We start from the raw sequence: 18,581 nt of genomic DNA, 5'->3' as shown, positions 1-18,581 counted from the left end.
ACCCTTGTCAAACCAAAGGCCTTTGAAAATCGACATTTAAGAGTTATTAGCAGAGGCGCACAAGCGTGATTAATGCCTAAACTACATTTCCCATAGTTCTCATTTACGTGAAGCTTCCTTGCATGATGGTATGTTGGAGGACTGAGCGCGCTGAACTCAAGGATATGACAGGACAACTATCTGGCGGCTAGTCGAGATTCGATCTAGCCATGGCGGACACGGGTGGAGGGAAAATTAGAAGCAGAAGATATCATATCGCTTCTAAACCTTACGCCAAAAGCAAACAGGTAAATGAAATGACCAAGTTCGTATGGATGTTCCACATTGAAGGATAGCATGTAGTTTGTTAACAGTTGTCTTTTCGCTCTTGTGTTATTGTTTTCTTTGAGACATTTTGTGCGGCCTAGTCTTAGCGCTCATGGCCTCCACGCTGTGTCAAGCTAGCTAATTTAGCAAAGTGATAGACATTTTGCTGGTTCGGGGAACAAGCTAATATTACCAGCGAATATCTGTTAACAGGTGTGTATCTTTTTAAGACAGTTTACTGTAAGACTAACGGCAGCCATACTTATTTAACACGCTGTCGTGTAGGAATATTGTACTCTACTAGCTTAGACGTAATACTGGCTTCTTGTCAAGTTTGCGTACCTGCTGCGTAGCTATGCATTAGCAAGTAGTTATCTAGGTTATGATGCTAACAGCTAGCCAAATGTACAAGCTAGGTATCATTTGTTAGCTTTTCATTGTCTCGCTGCCAACGTCATTGTCATGTAACGTTCACTATGGCATATCATATCAGTTCTTTGAGGCTTACATTATCTAACTTAAATCATGAAAGTATTTAACTATATATTTTCTATGTTTTTAAATACAGTCGGCAGTGGGGTATATTTCCGTTTCTTATCCGTTTAGCTAGATACTAGTTGCTAGCTAACGTTAATGTGTAGTGCGCACTGTGATAGTTAACGAGTTCGGTAACGTTAGTTAATAAAGTATTGTTTTAGGTCAACCCACATGGTTGACCACTAGCTAAGCAAGTAGAGGCTAGTTAACGTTACGACGTGGTAACAATCTAACGTTACAAAGCAAAGGCAACACAAATACAATAAGTAAACTAACTGTCAACATTAGTCCGTGATGGTAGCTATTCAGTCTGTTACCATATTTCTTTAAATCAAGGCAATATTATGACCTGGTTTTGTACATTTCGAAAGGGGCATAAATGTGAGGCGGTGTGGAAACGTAACCAGTCGTAGCCCAGTGAGAACACACCACAAGAAAGGCGGGATACATATGCACTGAGCAGGGTTCATTGATCTCTCTACGTTAGTCGTACTGCTTGCTAGTTGTAGGTGATTTTTTGTTGTTGTGTAGCTACAGTTGGAAATTCGAATATCTGTGTAGTAGCTAACTTGTGTTGCGCTGTTCTTGATATGTATATAGCTTCCTAGCTAATTTCTTATTTATCTAGCTAGATAACGGCAGTGAACTGCAAAAAGTAACTGCGATTTATTGGACTGCTCATCTGATTTTGTAGATTTTTTTTTGCAGGTAAATTCAATACAGGTCCCACTTATTTGACTTGCAACCAGTCTGTTGAATGGGATTTTAGAATGACTGGTCATGGTTGTCCATGTTGTTTAGAACAGGGTCATTCTAAGTCATATCATTATCCAGATTTTCAGGACCATTAACTTGACATGAAATCCCACAGTAGGTTTTCATTGTCCTCAATACATGTCAGTAAATATATATATGTAAATGTGTGTGTATATATATATATATATATATATATATATATTATTATTTATTTTTTTAAAATTTTATTTCAGATGACAGGGACAATGCACCATTTAGGACTGCTACATTGTAGTGATGCACCGATATTAATTTTTTTGACCGATACGATATCTGATATTTTCCTTGCCAAAGAAACGATACAGGTATTTACAATTTTTGCCTCCTTTTAAGCATTCTAGTACAATTAAATAGGTAACACATGGATGCAGCGGTCTAAGGCACTGCATTTGTGTGAGAGGCGTCTCTACAGTCCCTGGTTCGAATCCAGGCTGTATCACATCTGGCTGTGATTGGGAGTCCCATAGGGTGGAGCACAATTGGCCCAGCGTTGGCCGAGGTAGGCCATCATTGGAAATAAGAATTTGTTCTTAACTGACTTGCCTAGTTAAATAAAGGTTACATACCACAATGATCAAAAATACATTTTGTTGGCATTTACGTATGTCCCCATTACCAGTAAGACATAATCAAAACCTATTTCTTTCACTTACATTCTGTGCTGTTTTGTTGTTCATTTGGTCAGTCATGTCATTCTCAACCAGGATTTCTCATACTATGGGGTCTTTGCATGTCAAATAACACTAGTGTTATTTTACCTGAATATGACTGCACGTCACATAATAATTTAACGTGTTCATACATTTTCTACATAGTTATTACACATTGATTGCGCTATCACTCGTATTTCATATTCATCGATATTCATCGATTCATCGATATGTATGCTATGATGCTGGTGAAGTTGTCTCAAGCTCCTACAGTGATGGTCATAAATAAAAGCTCTCTAGCTCATGGATGCAAACAATGTTCTTCCCCAAAAACATAGCGAAACATGTGTTTCAGTAGCTATAGTTAGCTAACTATATAGATAGGTGTCATCTAAAATAACCCTAATTTATAAGACAGTTCTTATTTGATTGATGGTGGTCTGACCCATCTATGAAGCTAGCCACAATAGTGAACTTTGTGGTTAGCCTTTAAAATAAAAGTATGTCATTGACCAAATCTACCATTCCAGTGTTTTACTTGCTATATTGTATTTACTTTGCCACCATGGCCTTTTTTGCCTTTACCTCCCATATCTCACCTCATTTGCTCACATTGTAAATAGACTTATTTTTCTACTGTATTATTGCCTGTATGTTTGTTTTACTCCATGTGTAACTCTGTTGTTGTATGTGTCAAACTGCTTGCTTTATCTTGGCCAGGTCGCAATTGTAAATGAGAACTTGTTCTCAGCTTGCCTACCTGGTTAAATAAAGGTGAAATAAAAAAATTGACAGTGATGCAAATGAATACAAATAGTAGAATTATGCCATAATTGAATAGATCATGATAAACGAGCTTGTAATGTTATATAAAATCAACAAAAGACAATTTGTTATTTTGACAAATCTGTTAATCTCACTGACGTATTATACTTTAGAATTGCATTGGGGCATACTTATTTCACTGTAGAGCCTTACCCCATGTCATTGATCCACAATCCATAGGTATCAGTCTACTCAGTGACACCCAGAGAACATTAGCATCGTACCTCTTATTGCGGGTCTCTGAAACAACTGTGAATTGAGCCACATTTATTGTCAACCTATGTGTATTGAACACTATTCCTGAGGAAAAACAATACTGTGTGGATGTTTTGGAGTCTGATAACTCTGAGGACATGGGAAATAATGTCTTGGGTATTGAGTAGACTGATAGCCCATTTCATTGATCCCCAATCCTTAGGTGAAGCTCTGTAGTGCAAAATGAATGTCAATACATGCAATAGGCTGACTAGTGAGGTGATTTCACACAGTCGCAGTCCCGCGATAAGAGCTACAACGCTAATATTTGCGTAAACTCTTCACAGTTGTGTTCTGTGTAGATCGAGTAGACTGATACCCCATTTCATTGTCACATTCCAACCTTGTTTAACATTATCTAGTCTAAATATTGCATGATTCCACCAATTGTAGTATCCATCTGCATCACTGTCAATGACACCTTTATTTTGAAGGCAAACCGCAAATTCCACTATTGTGCCTAATCCATATTGTGGCTAGCTTCACAACCCGGTCCGGTCGAGCCTCACTAGCCAGATTAAGCTAGCTGGCTACTTATAATGTTAGCTTTAGGCAACAGGGTTAAGTGGCTGGCTAGCTATTTCTTTTAATTTAATGAAGTTCAATTTCAGTAGGCGAACAACAAGTGGCTACCTAGCTAATACTTAGTCACAAGGATTCCAAAATCATTGCTAAGAATAATGAAAATGATTAGTTTCTATTGGTCATTTGTTTTCAGGCTGGTTGTATTGGTGCTAGCTAGGTACCCCAGAAGTTGTGGTCAAACAAAAAATACTTTATTACCAATGCGGTATTGTAAACACATCGTTCATGATTGGTGTTTGCTTGTTTGCAGACTTTTTACAGCTTTGACAGTGCTCCTGATAGTAGTGGTGGCGCTTGGCTTGCACGTGCAAATTCAGAACACACAACATTCTATAATAGAGCTGTGTTATTTGACGTGTATCTTTTTTGAAATGCAAAGACCCGAGCGGTGTTCCATAGTATGTCGTGAAGCTAATAGTAGTGATGCTGTTACTGTATAACTCTGGTAGGGTAACGTGTACCGGTGCTCGACCAGTTGGCGAAAGCGAACATCGCACACGACAGAGAACGGTTGATTGTCAAGGGCAATGGATTCCATTATCTTGGCGTTAATGAATTTTGCCTTTGAGTTGGCTTGCTGAAATTTTCTTACTCTTTCAAATGACTGCTCGACTTGTTGCCTGCTCCATCCACACAGCAGACATTGTGGGTTAGGTTAGGAATGCTGTGTGCCATGTGTAGCGCAAAATGTTGTGCGGCGTCATTACGTCATGTACCTATGTTAAATAGGTATGCATGTCAGCTTTGACATCGGTTTTGCACATTAGCGATAAATTAGACATCGGACCGATACCGATGTTATCATTTTTAGCAAATATCGTCCTATTCCAATATGTTCACTGACTATATTGTGCACCCCTACTAGATTGGTCATTGGAAAGTGAAAGCAGAGAGTCTGCCAGCAGTAATAATAAAGAGCATGTGTAGGCCAAAGCAAACTAGTGGAATGTTTCACTTGGAGTTTACTTTCGACCAGTGAACTCAAACTTCCAGTTGGGGTTTTGTTTGGGCCTACATGTCAGCTGATTATTCCATTTGTTTCATTGGACCCCACAAGCATAAATTCTCACCTATCAACTGGGAAATGCTTGAGAGGGAAGCAGTAGACCTACTCAGTTTTTAATGTAAACGTTTGGAATGGTGTCATCACAGCAGCTTTTTTCATGTTACTGGAGAGTGAAATCACTAATTAATAATTTTGGTTGCGGGGGGGGATTTCCAGTAAACCCACTCTCACTTTGTCTGCCATTTTGAACTGTGGTGGACCAACCATGTAGCTTCTCTTAACTTTACAGATAGATTGGGCCTCCCTTGACCGTGCATGCACTCCCTTGTAGATTACCCCCCCCTCGTACTGATATAGGAAGGCCTAGTAGTCTTGTTTAAACATGTGTGGTCTCTAGTCAGGAAGTGAGTCATGGAGCTAACTACCTCTAGCTCAGGGGCATATTGTGATATTGTAGGCTCTTCCAGTCATATAGGAAATCATTGCACATAAACATTGCATTTATGTGTTTGTGTGGCGCCACGAGCTAGTGTTGACAGAGGGTTTGAAATCTGGCAGCTTTAGTAGTGGTCCTTAATTATGAGTTATGGTTGTGCTGGCACATGTAATGGGACAGATGCAAGTTCAACTGATGCTCTGTATTACTGTGCGGTGGTTTGAAATGCGCACAGAACTTGGCCTTTTTGGTTTTGAAAAGCCTACGGTCAGTCAGACACATTGTCCAGTTTGTTGTATAGGCTAGCAGCTCTTTGGTTCACTTGAACTTCATCTGTCAATTGTACACTGCCAGACCCTATTCACCCTCATCTCACTGTTTCAACCCCACACAGAAGTGCTTCCTGGGAGAACAATAAGAGCAGCATTCTGGCATGGTCCTGTGGTCTCATGGCCCCATTCACAGGAGAAATGCAGTGTCCTTAAATCCGTAGAATCACAAGAGCTGCGTTCAAAGGCATGCAAGCTCTAAATGGCCCTCTGAGAGGCTGGGCCTGGTACATGGGTTAGTTAGACTTATCTAGAGTGATTGTTTACACTGGTCCGTGCTTGGTAAAACACTGTGGATTTAGTGTGGACAGGTTGAATAGCAGATGCGCTGCGCGACTGGTGCTTTTTACAGATAAGCAGTGCTTTTGCAGTTAAGCAGAAGTGGAGTGGAAGATATGGTCGTTATCAGGAGTAGAAAGCTCCCAAGAGAGTAGACTAGCCGATGTACATGTGAAGTGGTGCTAGCAACATCATTTTTACATCCCCTTGTCCTCTCTTTTTCTCTATACTGCTGCAACAAAAATTTACCCAGGCTTGAGGTTTCTGCAGAACCATTCTAAAAGGACATTTTAGTGTAGTTAATGGAGCTGGGTAGCACTTAGGGACTATCTTGTATTGTGTTATTGGTTTAAAGACAGGAAGCATGTCCCTCGTAACTCGTTGATAGGCTTATATATATATACTGTAGAAGATGGGTGTACTGTTATTGCATTATTAACTGCAGCACCAGCTCCGTGCTGCATCAGACTCTTGTCTGGCCCACTGTTCATTAGTCAAGTTCCCATTGACCCAGGTTTATTTGACACAAGCAATGTCGCAAAAAAAAATTGCGACATGTTTAATGGAAACGGCAGCTATAGGAGAAATGTTTTGAAGATCAACAACTTTTTATCTGTTCGACGGGGTTGATTTTTCTTTTGTCAAACTTACTTGTGACAAATGATTGTTGAATAATTGAGAAGGTATGTTATCAAAGCTCCAATCTCTACATTTAATTCTAAATGCCTACTGCTTGCTTAATCTTTCAAGAATGCCTGACTTGCTTTGCCTCACTTTTCTGGTTGGCTGGATGCAAGTTTCACCATCCAATTATTTCAGCTCTACAGTAAGTTTCACCATGGGCTGTGGCTATACATTGGCAGATGAGACTTATTTGAATATTTCAAGTATTAGTAAATTCTTGCATTCGGTAGCCATCACGTGCTTTGTAAGGCTGGTCATGGCTCACATCAACAGCATCATCCCAGATACCCTAGACCCACTTCAATTCACATACCGCCCCAACAGATCCACAGATGATGCATTCTCTATTGCACTCCACTCCACACTGCTCTTTCCCACCTGGACAAAAGAACAGCTGTGAGAGAATGCTGTTCATTGACTATAGCTCAGCGTTCAAAACCATAGTTTCTTCCAAGCTCATCACTAAGCTAAGGACCCTGGGACTAAACACCTCTCTCTGCAACTGGATCCTGGACTTCCTGACGGGCCGCCCCCAGGTGATAAGGGTAGGCGCCAACACATCTGCCACGCTGATCCTTAACACGGGGGCCCCTCAGAGGTGCGTGCTTAGTCCTCTCCTGTACTCCCTGTTTACCCACGACTGCATGGCCACACCAGGACAGTTGTGAAGAGGGCACGACCACACCTTTCCCCCTCAGAAGACTGAAAATATTTGTCTTGGGTCCCCAGATCCTCAAAGTTCTACAGCTGCACCATCAAGAGCATCCTGACCGGTTGCATCACCGCCTGGTATGGCAACTGCTCGGCATCTGACCGTAAGGCGCTACAGAGGGCAGTGCGTACGGCGTAGTACATAACTGGGGCCAAGCTTCCTGCATCCAGGACCTCTATACTAGGCAGTGTCAGAGGAAAGCCCAAAATATTGTCAGACTCCAGTCACCCAAGTCATAGTGTTGTCTCTACTACCGCAAGTCAAGCAGTGCTGGAGCGCCAAGTCTAGGTCCAAAAGGCTCCTTAACAGCTCTTAACCCCAAGCTATAAGACTGCTGAACAATTAATCCAATGGCCACCCTGACTATTTACATTGCCCCCTCCCCCCCAGTGTTTTTTTTTACCCTGCTACTTACTGTTTTATCTATGCATAGTCACTTTACTCCTACCTACATGTACAAATTACTTTGACTAACATGTACCCCCACACATTGACTCAGTACCAGTACCCCTGTATATAGCCTGTTTTTTTGTTTCAGTAAATATATTCTTAACTCAATTTCTTAAACTGCATTGTTGGATAAGGGCTTGTGAGTAAGCATTTCACTGTAAGCTCATCACCTGTTGTATTTGGCGCATGTGACAAATCAAATTTGATTTGATTCTATCCATGCTGGCTTTTGCAGGCTACCTGAGACATGAGACAGATAGATGGGAGGGCATACAGGCTGTCGCCAATTTATTAATGTCGATTTGCCTAAATGGTTAATGGAAACATTTCAACTACTTCATTTTTATTAGACACTCTAGGTTTTAGCAAAACATTTGTTATTCTTTGCTGTGACATTATATACAGCTTTTTATGTCTATAGAAGACCATTTAAATGGAAACACACCGTAGCAGATAATTGTTACATTTTCAATGCAAACGTAGTAAATATTGACACAATCACTGGACAAGTTAATGGAAACATGGCTACTAAGAGCTTTTAAGTAGGGCTTCGCTTGAGAGGAATGACTTTGACGTGCACCCACTGCTCTGTCTCTCGATCAATACCTAGTAACACATTCCTCTCAACACATAACAGTAGATGTTCACCAAATAGATGCTCATCAATATTGTTTTTATTTTCTCATTAAATATCAACTTATTGTCCTAAATATCTCCCTCCTTCCCATTTCTCTCTCCCTCTGCTATTATCTCCATCCTTGTTTCTTCTTTCTGTTCACCAGCAGCAGTCAGGCCTGATTAGTCGAGTGACAGACACAGTCAAGAGCATCGTTCCTTCCTGGATGCAGAAATACTTCACAAACGGGGAGACTGCAGAAGGGGGAGGGGCCATGTTGGGGGAGGAGCCGAACAGTCAGGCCCCTCCTAATGGCAGCGAGGAGTTAGACCCCCTTCCTGATGGATGGGACTCTGCGGAGCCCGCTACCACTAATACAGGTGAGCTGATATGGCATATTATACAGTATATCAAATATATTTATGCCATATGGCAGAGATCTAGCACATTGGGGTCGTAATATATTTTCATATATTTTATCCTTTGTTTTGTGATTGTGTAGCCTAATTCCAGTAGTCGTATTTATTATGGATCCCCATTAGCTGCTGCCCGCTCTTCCTGGGGTCCGGCAAAATTTAAGGCAGTTATACAATTTTAACAACATTACAATACATTCATTATAGAATTCACAACACTAAGTTTGTGCCCTCAGGCCCATACTTCACTACAGGTCAAAAGTTTTAGAACACCTACTCATTCAAGGGTTTTTCTTTATTTGTACTATTTTCTACATTGTAGAGTAATAGTGAAGACATCAAAACTATGAAATAACACATGGAATCATGTAGTAACCAAAAAAGTGTGTTTATATTTGAGATTCTTCAAATAGCCACCCTTTGCCTTCATGACAGCTTTGCTCTCTTGGCATTCTCTCAACCAGCTTCACCTGGAATGCATTTCAGTTAACAGGTATACCTTATTAATAGTTAATTTGTGGAATTTCATTCCTTCTTAATGTGTTTGAGCCAATATAGCCCTATTTGGTATAATACCAAGCCCATATTATGGCAAGAACAGCTCAAATAAGCAAAGAGAGACAACAGTCCATAATTACTTTAAGACATGAAGTTCAGTCAATACGGAAAATTTCAAGAACTTTGAAATTTCTTCAAGTGCAGTCGCATAAACCATCAAGCGCTATGATGAAACTGGCTCTCATGAGGACAGCCACAGGAATGGAAGACCCAGAGGTACCTCTGCTACAGAGGATAAGTTCATTTGTTACCAGCCTCAGAAATTGCAGCACAAATAAATGCTTCAGAGTTCAAGTAACAGACACCTCTGAACAGTTGATGTTGAGATGAGACTGCTTGAATCAGGCCTTCAAGGTTGAATTGGTGCAAAGAAACCACTACTAAAGGACACCAATAAGAAGAGACTTGCTTGTGCCAAGAAACACAAGCAATGGACATTAGACCGGTAGAAATTTGTCCTTTTGGTCTGGAGTCCAAATTTGAGATTTTTGGTTCCAACTGCCATGTCTTTGTGAGACACGGTGTGGGTGAACGGATGATCTCCACGTGCATTTCCCACCGTGAAGCATGGAGGAGGTGGTGTGGGGGTGCTTTGCTGGTGACACTGTCAATGATTTATTTAGAATTCAATGCACACTTATCCAGCATGGCTACCACAGCATTCTGCAGCGATATATATTGTCCTGTTTTTCAACAGGACAATGGCTGTGTAAGTGCTATTTTACCAAGAAGGAGAGTGATGGAGTGCTGCATCAAATGACCTAGCCTCCACAATCCACGACTTCAACCAAACTGAGATGGTTTGGGATGAGTCGGACCGCAGAGTGAGGGAAAAGCAGCCAACAAGTGCTCAGCATGTGGGAACTGCCAAGAGTGCGCAAAGCCATCATCAACTCAAAGGGTGGCTATTTGAAGAATCTCAAATATAAAACACACTTTTTTGGTTACTACATGATTCCATGTGTTATTTCATAGATTTGATGTCTTCACTATTATTCTACAATGTAGAAAATAGTACAAATAAAGAAAAACCCTTGAATGAGTAGGTGTTCTAAAACTTTTCACCGGTAGTGTATCTAACACACAAAATCCATGACTTCCTGATTCTACCTGGATTATGTTGGAGAGGCTTCCATTAAAGAACACCTGTGTTCTGTTAGACAGCTCTTTAGCCACAATATAGGAGGTGTAAAGCCATAACACCGTTTTTGTGCAGCAGACTCATCGTTAATGTCAAAAGCCTGGAGAAGGGTCCCCTTCATTGCAATTTTGAAGCTCAAAATATGGATCAACCCATCTTAACCCTAGTCATTTCTCCTCCACCCCTCCAGAGCCTTCGACAAGCAGGGTATCCCTGAACTTCCAGGATGTTCTGTCAAGGCCCCCCCTCAACCGCTCCCACCTCCATTTCCCCTCTCTGGACTCCTCCCCGGCCCTGGGGAGACCAAGCTCCCTTTTTTCCCAGCCCTCCACCTCCTCCGCCCCCTTCGCTGGGGGCCCCTTCGCTGGGGCGTCGACCAGCTTCTCCCTAGTCAAGGAGATCAAGGACAACAGCTCCCAGCACGAGGATGACAACATCTCCACCACCAGCGGCTTCTCATCACGCGCATCAGAAAAAGGTAGTGTGGATTGTGTGTGGTAAGAGTACTGAATCACGTTTTCGCCACGAACAATCCTGTTGAGTTCTAGAGTCAGCAGAATATATTTTAATGGTTGAAAGTGGCTTTAAGAAATCATTTCCCAAATTTTGAAAATAACATTTTAGCATCCATAGCCAGTACTACTGAAAATCAGTCCTTTGTTACATATTTGCATGACACAAGTTTGAGTAATCACACTATGTCTCTTCTCTGTACCCAGATGTACCAAACTTTAAGACCACGTCGCTACCCCAGCTCTGTTCTCTGGAGATGGACCGGACCCACTCTGGGCCCCAGCAGTCCAGTCTCAAGAAGCCTGCGTTCAACCTGTCTGTCTTTGGGACGTCCTCCACTGTGAGTGTCAGTCAGTCAAGTCAGTCCTCCACTGTGAGTGTCAGTCAGTCAAGTCAGTCCTCCACTGTGAGTGTCAGTCAGTCAAGTCAGTCCTCCACTGTGAGTGTCAGTCAGTCAAGTCAGTCCTCCACTGTGAGTGTCAGTCAGTCAAGTCAGTCCTCCACTGTGAGTGTCAGTCAGTCAAGTCAGTCCTCCACTGTGAGTGTCAGTCAGTCAAGTCAGTCCTCCACTGTGAGTGTCAGTCAGTCAAGTCAGTCCTCCACTGTGAGTGTCAGTCAGTCAAGTCAGTCCTCCACTGTGAGTGTCAGTCAGTCAAGTCAGTCCTCCACTGTGAGTGTCAGTCAGTCAAGTCAGTCCTCCACTGTGAGTGTCAGTCAGTCAAGTCAGTCCTCCACTGTGAGTGTCAGTCAGTCAAGTCAGTCCTCCACTGTGAGTGTCAGTCAGTCAAGTCAGTCCTCCACTGTGAGTGTCAGTCAGTCAAGTCAGTCCTCCACTGTGAGTGTCAGTCAGTCAAGTCAGTCCTCCACTGTGAGTGTCAGTCAGTCAAGTCAGTCCTCCACTGTGAGTGTCAGTCAGTCCTCCACTGTGAGTCAAGTCAGTCCTCCACTGTGAGTGTCAGTCAGTCAAGTCAGTCCTCCACTGTGAGTGTCAGTCGAGATTCCGCAAACTCTAACATTACTTGCTTAGCTATCGATGTTACGGTGATTTACTTTGACCAGCTGCAATAATGACCGATTCGTTACAAGAAAACCTGCATACATACATACATACATGTGGCTTGGAAACTGTTTTTGAGCCGTTGTGATTGTTTGACATGCGGCCTCCATGTTTTTCTTGTCCACTAGTCTACGTTGAGCAGTTCAGTGCTGAACGCCAGTCAGTTGGGGGATTCCCCCTTCTACCCAGGGAAGACTACCTACGGGGGAGCAGCTGCTGTTAGAACAGCCCGCTCACGCACAGCCACACCTTACCAGGTAATGCTCCCCACTCCACTACAACTCACAAGTGTTTTCCCTATAGATTTTCTCCTCGGCAAGCAATACCCCCCCCCCTCCCCCCAAAAGCAATATTCTGGCCTGCCAGCACCAACATTTTAATTTCAAACGGATAGGAGATATTATGTTCGTCACGGGAAATAGAGATGTGATGCCCTGTGCTGAATAATAACAGATATTATGTTAGTCAGGGGAAATAGAGATGTGATGCCCTGTGCTGAATAATAACAGATATTATGTTAGTCAGGGGAAATAGAGATGTGATGCCCTGTGCTGAATAATAACAGATATTATGTTAGTCAGGGGAAATAGAGCTGTGACGATCTGATTAATAACAGATATTATGTTCGTCAGGGGAAATAGAGCTGTAGGGAACATGTTAGAGTTGAGAAATCTGCTGTTTTATATTGAAAGTGAAGTGTTATTTTGTTTCCTGAATTGAGTGATCGGGGCGTGCAACTATAGTTTTCCTTCACAGAAAATACATTATTGCGACACATTCGGCAGAACATAGCTTCACAGAAGTGCATCACTATTTGGCTAGCAGCCACACAAGTAAAATTGCTTTTTTGCAAAAATGATGCATGGCCATCATATTTCTGTTTATCATAGAAATAATATATCCATCTACATTTCCTAATGTTTTTCTTGAAGTTAATCTTGTATTTTACCAAAGAACTAGGCTGGCTACACTGAGAAAAGTACCTACACTTCAGTCTGAGCGCTGTCTGCTGACAGGATGCACATTTGTGAATTCTCATCCGAGTGGAGAAGTGCAACTGAAGCACACAATTAGTCTGATGCTCGGCAGAAATTACAATAAGAAGCATTTTAGATCTGTGTTTCTAAAACACAGCAATATTTTTCTTATGCGTGATCTTTTTTCCTGCGATAACGCCACCCCTGAGCTGTTTGATGCCTTGTGCTGAACATTAACAGGAGGTACAGGGTATTAACCTGCAGCACGACTTGACCAAAGCTCTGCCTTTCCACCACTGCTGTTTAACTAACCTGACATTCATTCAAACCATGTTTGCCGTTAACCATTTTGTGGCAAATGTTTTTTTTGAATAGTGCTTCTCTATGTAAATAGAATGTGATTGATGGATGTGTATTTCCCCTCTAGGCTCCATTGCGGCGGCAGATCAAGGCTAAGCCTGCTGGGACTCCGCCCTGTGGGGTGACCAGCGCTACCGCCCGACGCATCTTACAGTCCCTGGAGCGGATGTCCAGCCCCCTCGCTGTGTGTACCAATAAAGTTGTTTACATTGAATTAAATATGGAACCCTCAGATTCGCATTATCAGGGGCCATTTCAGCTTGGCAGAATGGCTACAGAACCATCTGATAGAAAAGTGTTGTATAGATCCTCTGTGTATATAGTATTAGTGTCAGCTCTTAGGCCTACATTTCTGTCGAAGCCATTTGTAGTGGTGAATCCTCACAAGGAAATAATGTTTACGTGTCAAGCAGTGGAGGCTGCTGAGGTGAGAACAGCTCATAATAATGGCTGGAACGGAGCGAATGGCATCAAACACATGGAAACCATATGTTTGTATTTTATTTCTTTCCACTCATTCTGCTCCAGCCATTACCATGAGTCCGTCCTCCTCAATTAAGGTGCCACCAACCTCCTGTGGTGTCCATTTGGCTACCAAGCTATGGTAAATATTTCTGTCTCTGTAGGAAGTTATTTATGGTAACAAATGCATCATTTGTGTGTTTGTCTTAACAGGATGCCAAAAGAATCCCCTCTACGGTGTCCTCTCCCTTGTCAAAAGTAAGTGTTGTGAATTTCTCTCTTTTTATTATTCTCAATTGTTGTCACATAGCTCACATTTCTTTCTCTTATGTCCTGCAGTCCCCTGATGGCAGCACTCTAGACCTTTCACATTTCCAGGCCCCCAAAAAACGGGTACGTGTTTGAGACTCCGACCCTTTATCGTGGACATTTTGCTTGTATCATTACGGTAAATAACCTACTAGAGAAATGTGAATTTTGAAGTGAAGTAATTTTGCCAATATGGATGATTCTGAATGGGACAATTGATAGCTACAACAGTCAAAAGCCCTATTCGGACGTGATTTAGTTTTACTGGAGGAGGTTGGGTAATGTAATTATGTGCTTGCGCACAGAAGACCACAACTGTAATTTCAGTCCTGTCCGAATCTTTCATGTCAGTTATTTTTACATTACAGGAGAGTAATAATTCCAGCCAGAATAATATATTTTTTTGTGAACTCGAAGGTCCTCTGAAAGTACTAGTCCCGTGCGAATCGACATCCCTGTGTTTTGAGAGAAATGTCTGAGTTTATTGCGCCTATTTAATGTAACCCTTGCTATTAATAGATCGCAAAGCAGCATACAACTGACCTAAATGTTTGGAAATAAGATCAATTTCTCATCCATAGCCTTAAAACGCATCTCGGGTGCAAGTGCGCTGTTTAACTCACATCTGAAGGCATTAAGAACGTACAGCAGATCGCTAAAATATTCACATGATTGTGATCACACTTACTCAATTCAAATATTATGGCGACACGATACCAGAGATGGTATGGTTTAGAAACTTGGGAACCAAGCTCGAGTTATCAGTGGGGCCCTATGACCTGGACATGTTGAAATATCTTCACGCCTAGAATAAAAAACGTCTGGGTTTTCGTCATAACTGTCAATTTAGTGAGAAAAAAGAAAGAATTACAGGGGTCAGTTTGGAAAAAAGCTAATCCCTTCCGAATCGTCTGTAGTAATGAACATTCTGAAGTGATAATTATATAACCAACGTTCTGTAGTAATACTAGTCCCGTGCGACTAGGGCTAAAGTAGTTTTATGGGTAGTATATATAACTAGTGCACATTAACTTCTATGGGCTACGTGGGACGCTAGCGTCCCACCTGCGGGACACAGGCAGTGAAATATCAGGGCGGCAAATTCAAAAACAACAAAATGTCATCGTTGTATGTTTGAGAAAGTTGAATTATTTTACACCATTTTAAAGATACACTTCTCCTTGATGTAACCACATTGTCCAATTTCAAAAAGGCTTTACAGCGAAAGCAAAACATTAGATTATGTTAGGAGAGTACATAGACAAAAATAATCACACAGCCATTTTCCAAGCAAGGACGTGTCATTAAAACCCAAAACACAGCTAAATGAAGCACTAACCTTTGACGATCTTCATCAGATGACACTCCTAGGACATTGTTACACGATACATGTATGTTTTGTTCGATAAAGTTCATATTTATATCCGAAAACAGCATTTTACATTGGCGCGTGATGTTCAGAAAATGTATTCCCACCAAAACGTCTGGTGAATGTGCACATCAATTTACAAAAATACTCATCATAAACGTTGACAATATATATAACAATTATTTAAAGAATTATAGATGGACTACTCCTGGATGCAACTGCTGTGTCAGATTTTAAAATAGCTTTTACGGAGAAAGCACATTTTTCAATATTCTGAGTACATAGCTCAGCCATCACGGCGAGCTATTCAGACACCCGCCAAGTTCGGGGCAACCTAAACTCAGAATTAGTATTACAAATATTCTCTTACCTTTGCTGATCTTCGTCAGAATGCACTCCCAGGACTGCTACTTCCACATGAAATGTTGTTTTTGTTTGAAATAATCCATATTTATGTACAAATACTGCCGTTTTGTTCGTGCGTACAGATCACTTATCCGAAGGCATAACGCGCGAGCGCGGAATGAGAGACAAAGTCAAAATGTTCCATTACCGTACTTAGAAGCATGTCAAATGCTGTTTAAAATCAGTCTTTATGGTATTTTTAACGTAAAATTGCGATTTAATATTCAAACTGGACAATGGCATATTCATTCAAGTAGAAAAAGAAGGTACAGCGTGCTAGCGTGACCGCGCATATCCAATCCCTTTGTTGCCAGGCAGTCCACTCAGAAACTGAGCTCCTATTATCTGCCCAGTGACAGGAGAATGCTCAATCCACTTTCTGAAGGCTTTAGACAGCCAATGGAAGCCTTAGGAAGTGCAACGTCACCCCACAGACACTGTAGCTTCGATAGAGAATCAAAAGAACTACAATTCTGACTTTCCACTTCCTGCTTGGATTTTTTTCAGGTTTTTGCCTGCCATATGAGTTCTGTTATACTCACAGACACCATTCAAGCAGTTTTAGAAACTTCAGAGTGTTTTCTATCCAAATCTGCTAATAATATGCATATTGTAGTTTCTGGGCCAGAGTAGTAACCTGTTTTAAATTGGGTACGTTTTTCATCCGGCCGTGAAAATACTGCCCCCTAGCCCAGACAGGTTAATGTTATGAACTTAGAATTCTATTTGTTATTCTGATAATTGAATACTTTTATTGTGACATGGATTTTGGTCCATATCGCCCAGCTAGTGTTCATCTTCAAAACCTTGGGGGTTTGTGGTATATGGCTAATTTACCGTGGCTAAGGGCTGTATCCAGGCACTCCGTGTTGCGTCATGCTTAAGAACAGCCCTTAGCCGTGGTATATTCGCCATATACCACACCCCCCTCGGCCCTTATGCTTAAATATAAACATTTACATACCCTGTCAGTAGCGGTGGGGTTGTCTTCCAATACGCCCATTCACATGGACAGGCACTACAAAGCCAGCCCTATTTGCCATAGCTCAGGTCCTTATTCAGTCAGACCCGGAAGCTACAGAGACGGAGAGAGAGAGAGGAACAGAAAGAAACAGAGCTGATTCAAAAAGTGAAGTACAATAAACGTCACTTAAAAGAAACATCAAGGCTTGTCTTCGTATTCTTTATACCAAACTGTTACTGAAGGGAGGTAAGAATATGTGTAATGTATGACCTGAGATTGCTAGGTTCAGTCAATCAAATGTGTTTATAAAGCCCTTGTTACATCACCAAAGTGCTATACAGAAACCCAGCCTAAAACCCCAAACGGCAAGCAATGCATATGTAGAAACAGGTTAACTTGTGTGTTGACCCACATTGCTAGAATAGGTGAAAACGGAGCAGGGAGGGGTGTGGGTGTGTTAGCTTACCAAATGCTGCCCGCTGCCAGTGATGGACTTTTAACCTCTTACATCTAGATGTTCCGCTAGCGGAACACCGCTCCAATATCCAATGATAGGGCGTGGCGCGAATTACAAACGCCTCAGAAATCCCAAAACGTCAATTTTTCAAACATATGACTATTTTACACCATTTTAAAGACAAGACTCTCCTTTATCTAACCACATTGTCCAATTTCAAAAAGGCTTTACAACAAAAGCAAAACATTAGATTGTCAGGAGAGTACCCAGCCAGAAATAATCACACACCCATTTTTCAAGCTAGCATATAATGTCACAAAAACCAAAACCACAGCTAAAAGCAGCACTAACCTTTGATTGTCATCAGATGACACTCCTAGGACATTATGTTATACAATACATGCATGTTTTGTTCAATCAAGTTCATATTTATATCAAAAACCAGCTTTTTACATTAGCATGTGACGTTCAGAACTAGCGTACCCACCGAACACTTCCGGTGAATTTACTAAATTACTCATGATAAACGTTCACAAAAAACATAATTATTTTAAGAATTATAGATACAGAACTCCTTTATGCAATCGCAGTGTCCGATTTTAAAATAGCTTTTCTGTGAAAGCACATTTTGCAATATTCTGAGTAGATAGCCCGGCCATCATGGCTCGCTATTTTGACACCCACCAAGTTTGGCACTCACCAAACTCAGATTTACTAAAAGAAAAATTTGATTACCTTTGCTGTTCTTCATCAGAATGCACTCCCAGGACTTCTAGTTTACACCCAATGTTGTTTTGGTTCCAAATAATCCATAGTTATATCCAAATAGCGGCGTTTTGTTCATGCGTTCAAGACACTATCCGAAGGGTGGCGCGCCGGCGCGTTTCGTGACAAAAAAATTCAAAATATTCCATTACCGTACTTTGAAGCATGTCAAACGCTGTTTAAAATCAATTTTTCTCGTAAAATAGCGATAATATTCCGACCGGGAGACGTCGTTTTCGTTCAAAGACTGAAAATGTAAAATGGACTCTTCACGTGCCACTATCCAAATGCGCTACTGTTTTTCAGCCAGGGACTGCAGAGTCATCATTCCCCGTTCTGGCGCCTTCTGGGAACCTTAGAAAA

The 18,581-nt window shown here is 41.5% G+C and overlaps 1 protein-coding gene across 3 annotated transcripts in view; it reads left to right on the top strand.

The window, feature by feature from the left end:
* The first annotated feature begins 136 nt into the window (after positions 1-136).
* The window catches only part of LOC106588909 (nuclear pore complex protein Nup153), a 31,906-nt gene continuing 13,461 nt past the window's right edge, over positions 137-18,581 (top strand). The window contains exons 1-8 of one of the 3 annotated variants that reach the window (XM_014178456.2): positions 137-287; positions 8,635-8,845; positions 10,771-11,058; positions 11,300-11,433; positions 12,279-12,407; positions 13,555-13,671; positions 14,163-14,207; positions 14,289-14,342. In XM_014178456.2, the coding sequence (XP_014033931.2) occupies positions 210-287; positions 8,635-8,845; positions 10,771-11,058; positions 11,300-11,433; positions 12,279-12,407; positions 13,555-13,671; positions 14,163-14,207; positions 14,289-14,342 (1,056 nt within the window). In that variant the 5' untranslated portion in view covers positions 137-209. Of the gene's footprint in view, positions 288-8,631; positions 8,846-10,770; positions 11,059-11,299; positions 11,434-12,278; positions 12,408-13,554; positions 13,672-14,162; positions 14,208-14,288; positions 14,343-18,581 lie in introns of all 3 variants that reach the window. The other 2 variants (XM_014178457.2, XM_014178455.2) reach the window with 2 other exon arrangements.

Source organism: Salmo salar, chromosome ssa27 (genome assembly GCF_905237065.1).
Source record: "Salmo salar chromosome ssa27, Ssal_v3.1, whole genome shotgun sequence".
NCBI lineage: Eukaryota > Metazoa > Chordata > Actinopteri > Salmoniformes > Salmonidae > Salmo > Salmo salar.
This window is presented reverse-complemented; position numbering and strand designations above follow the sequence as displayed.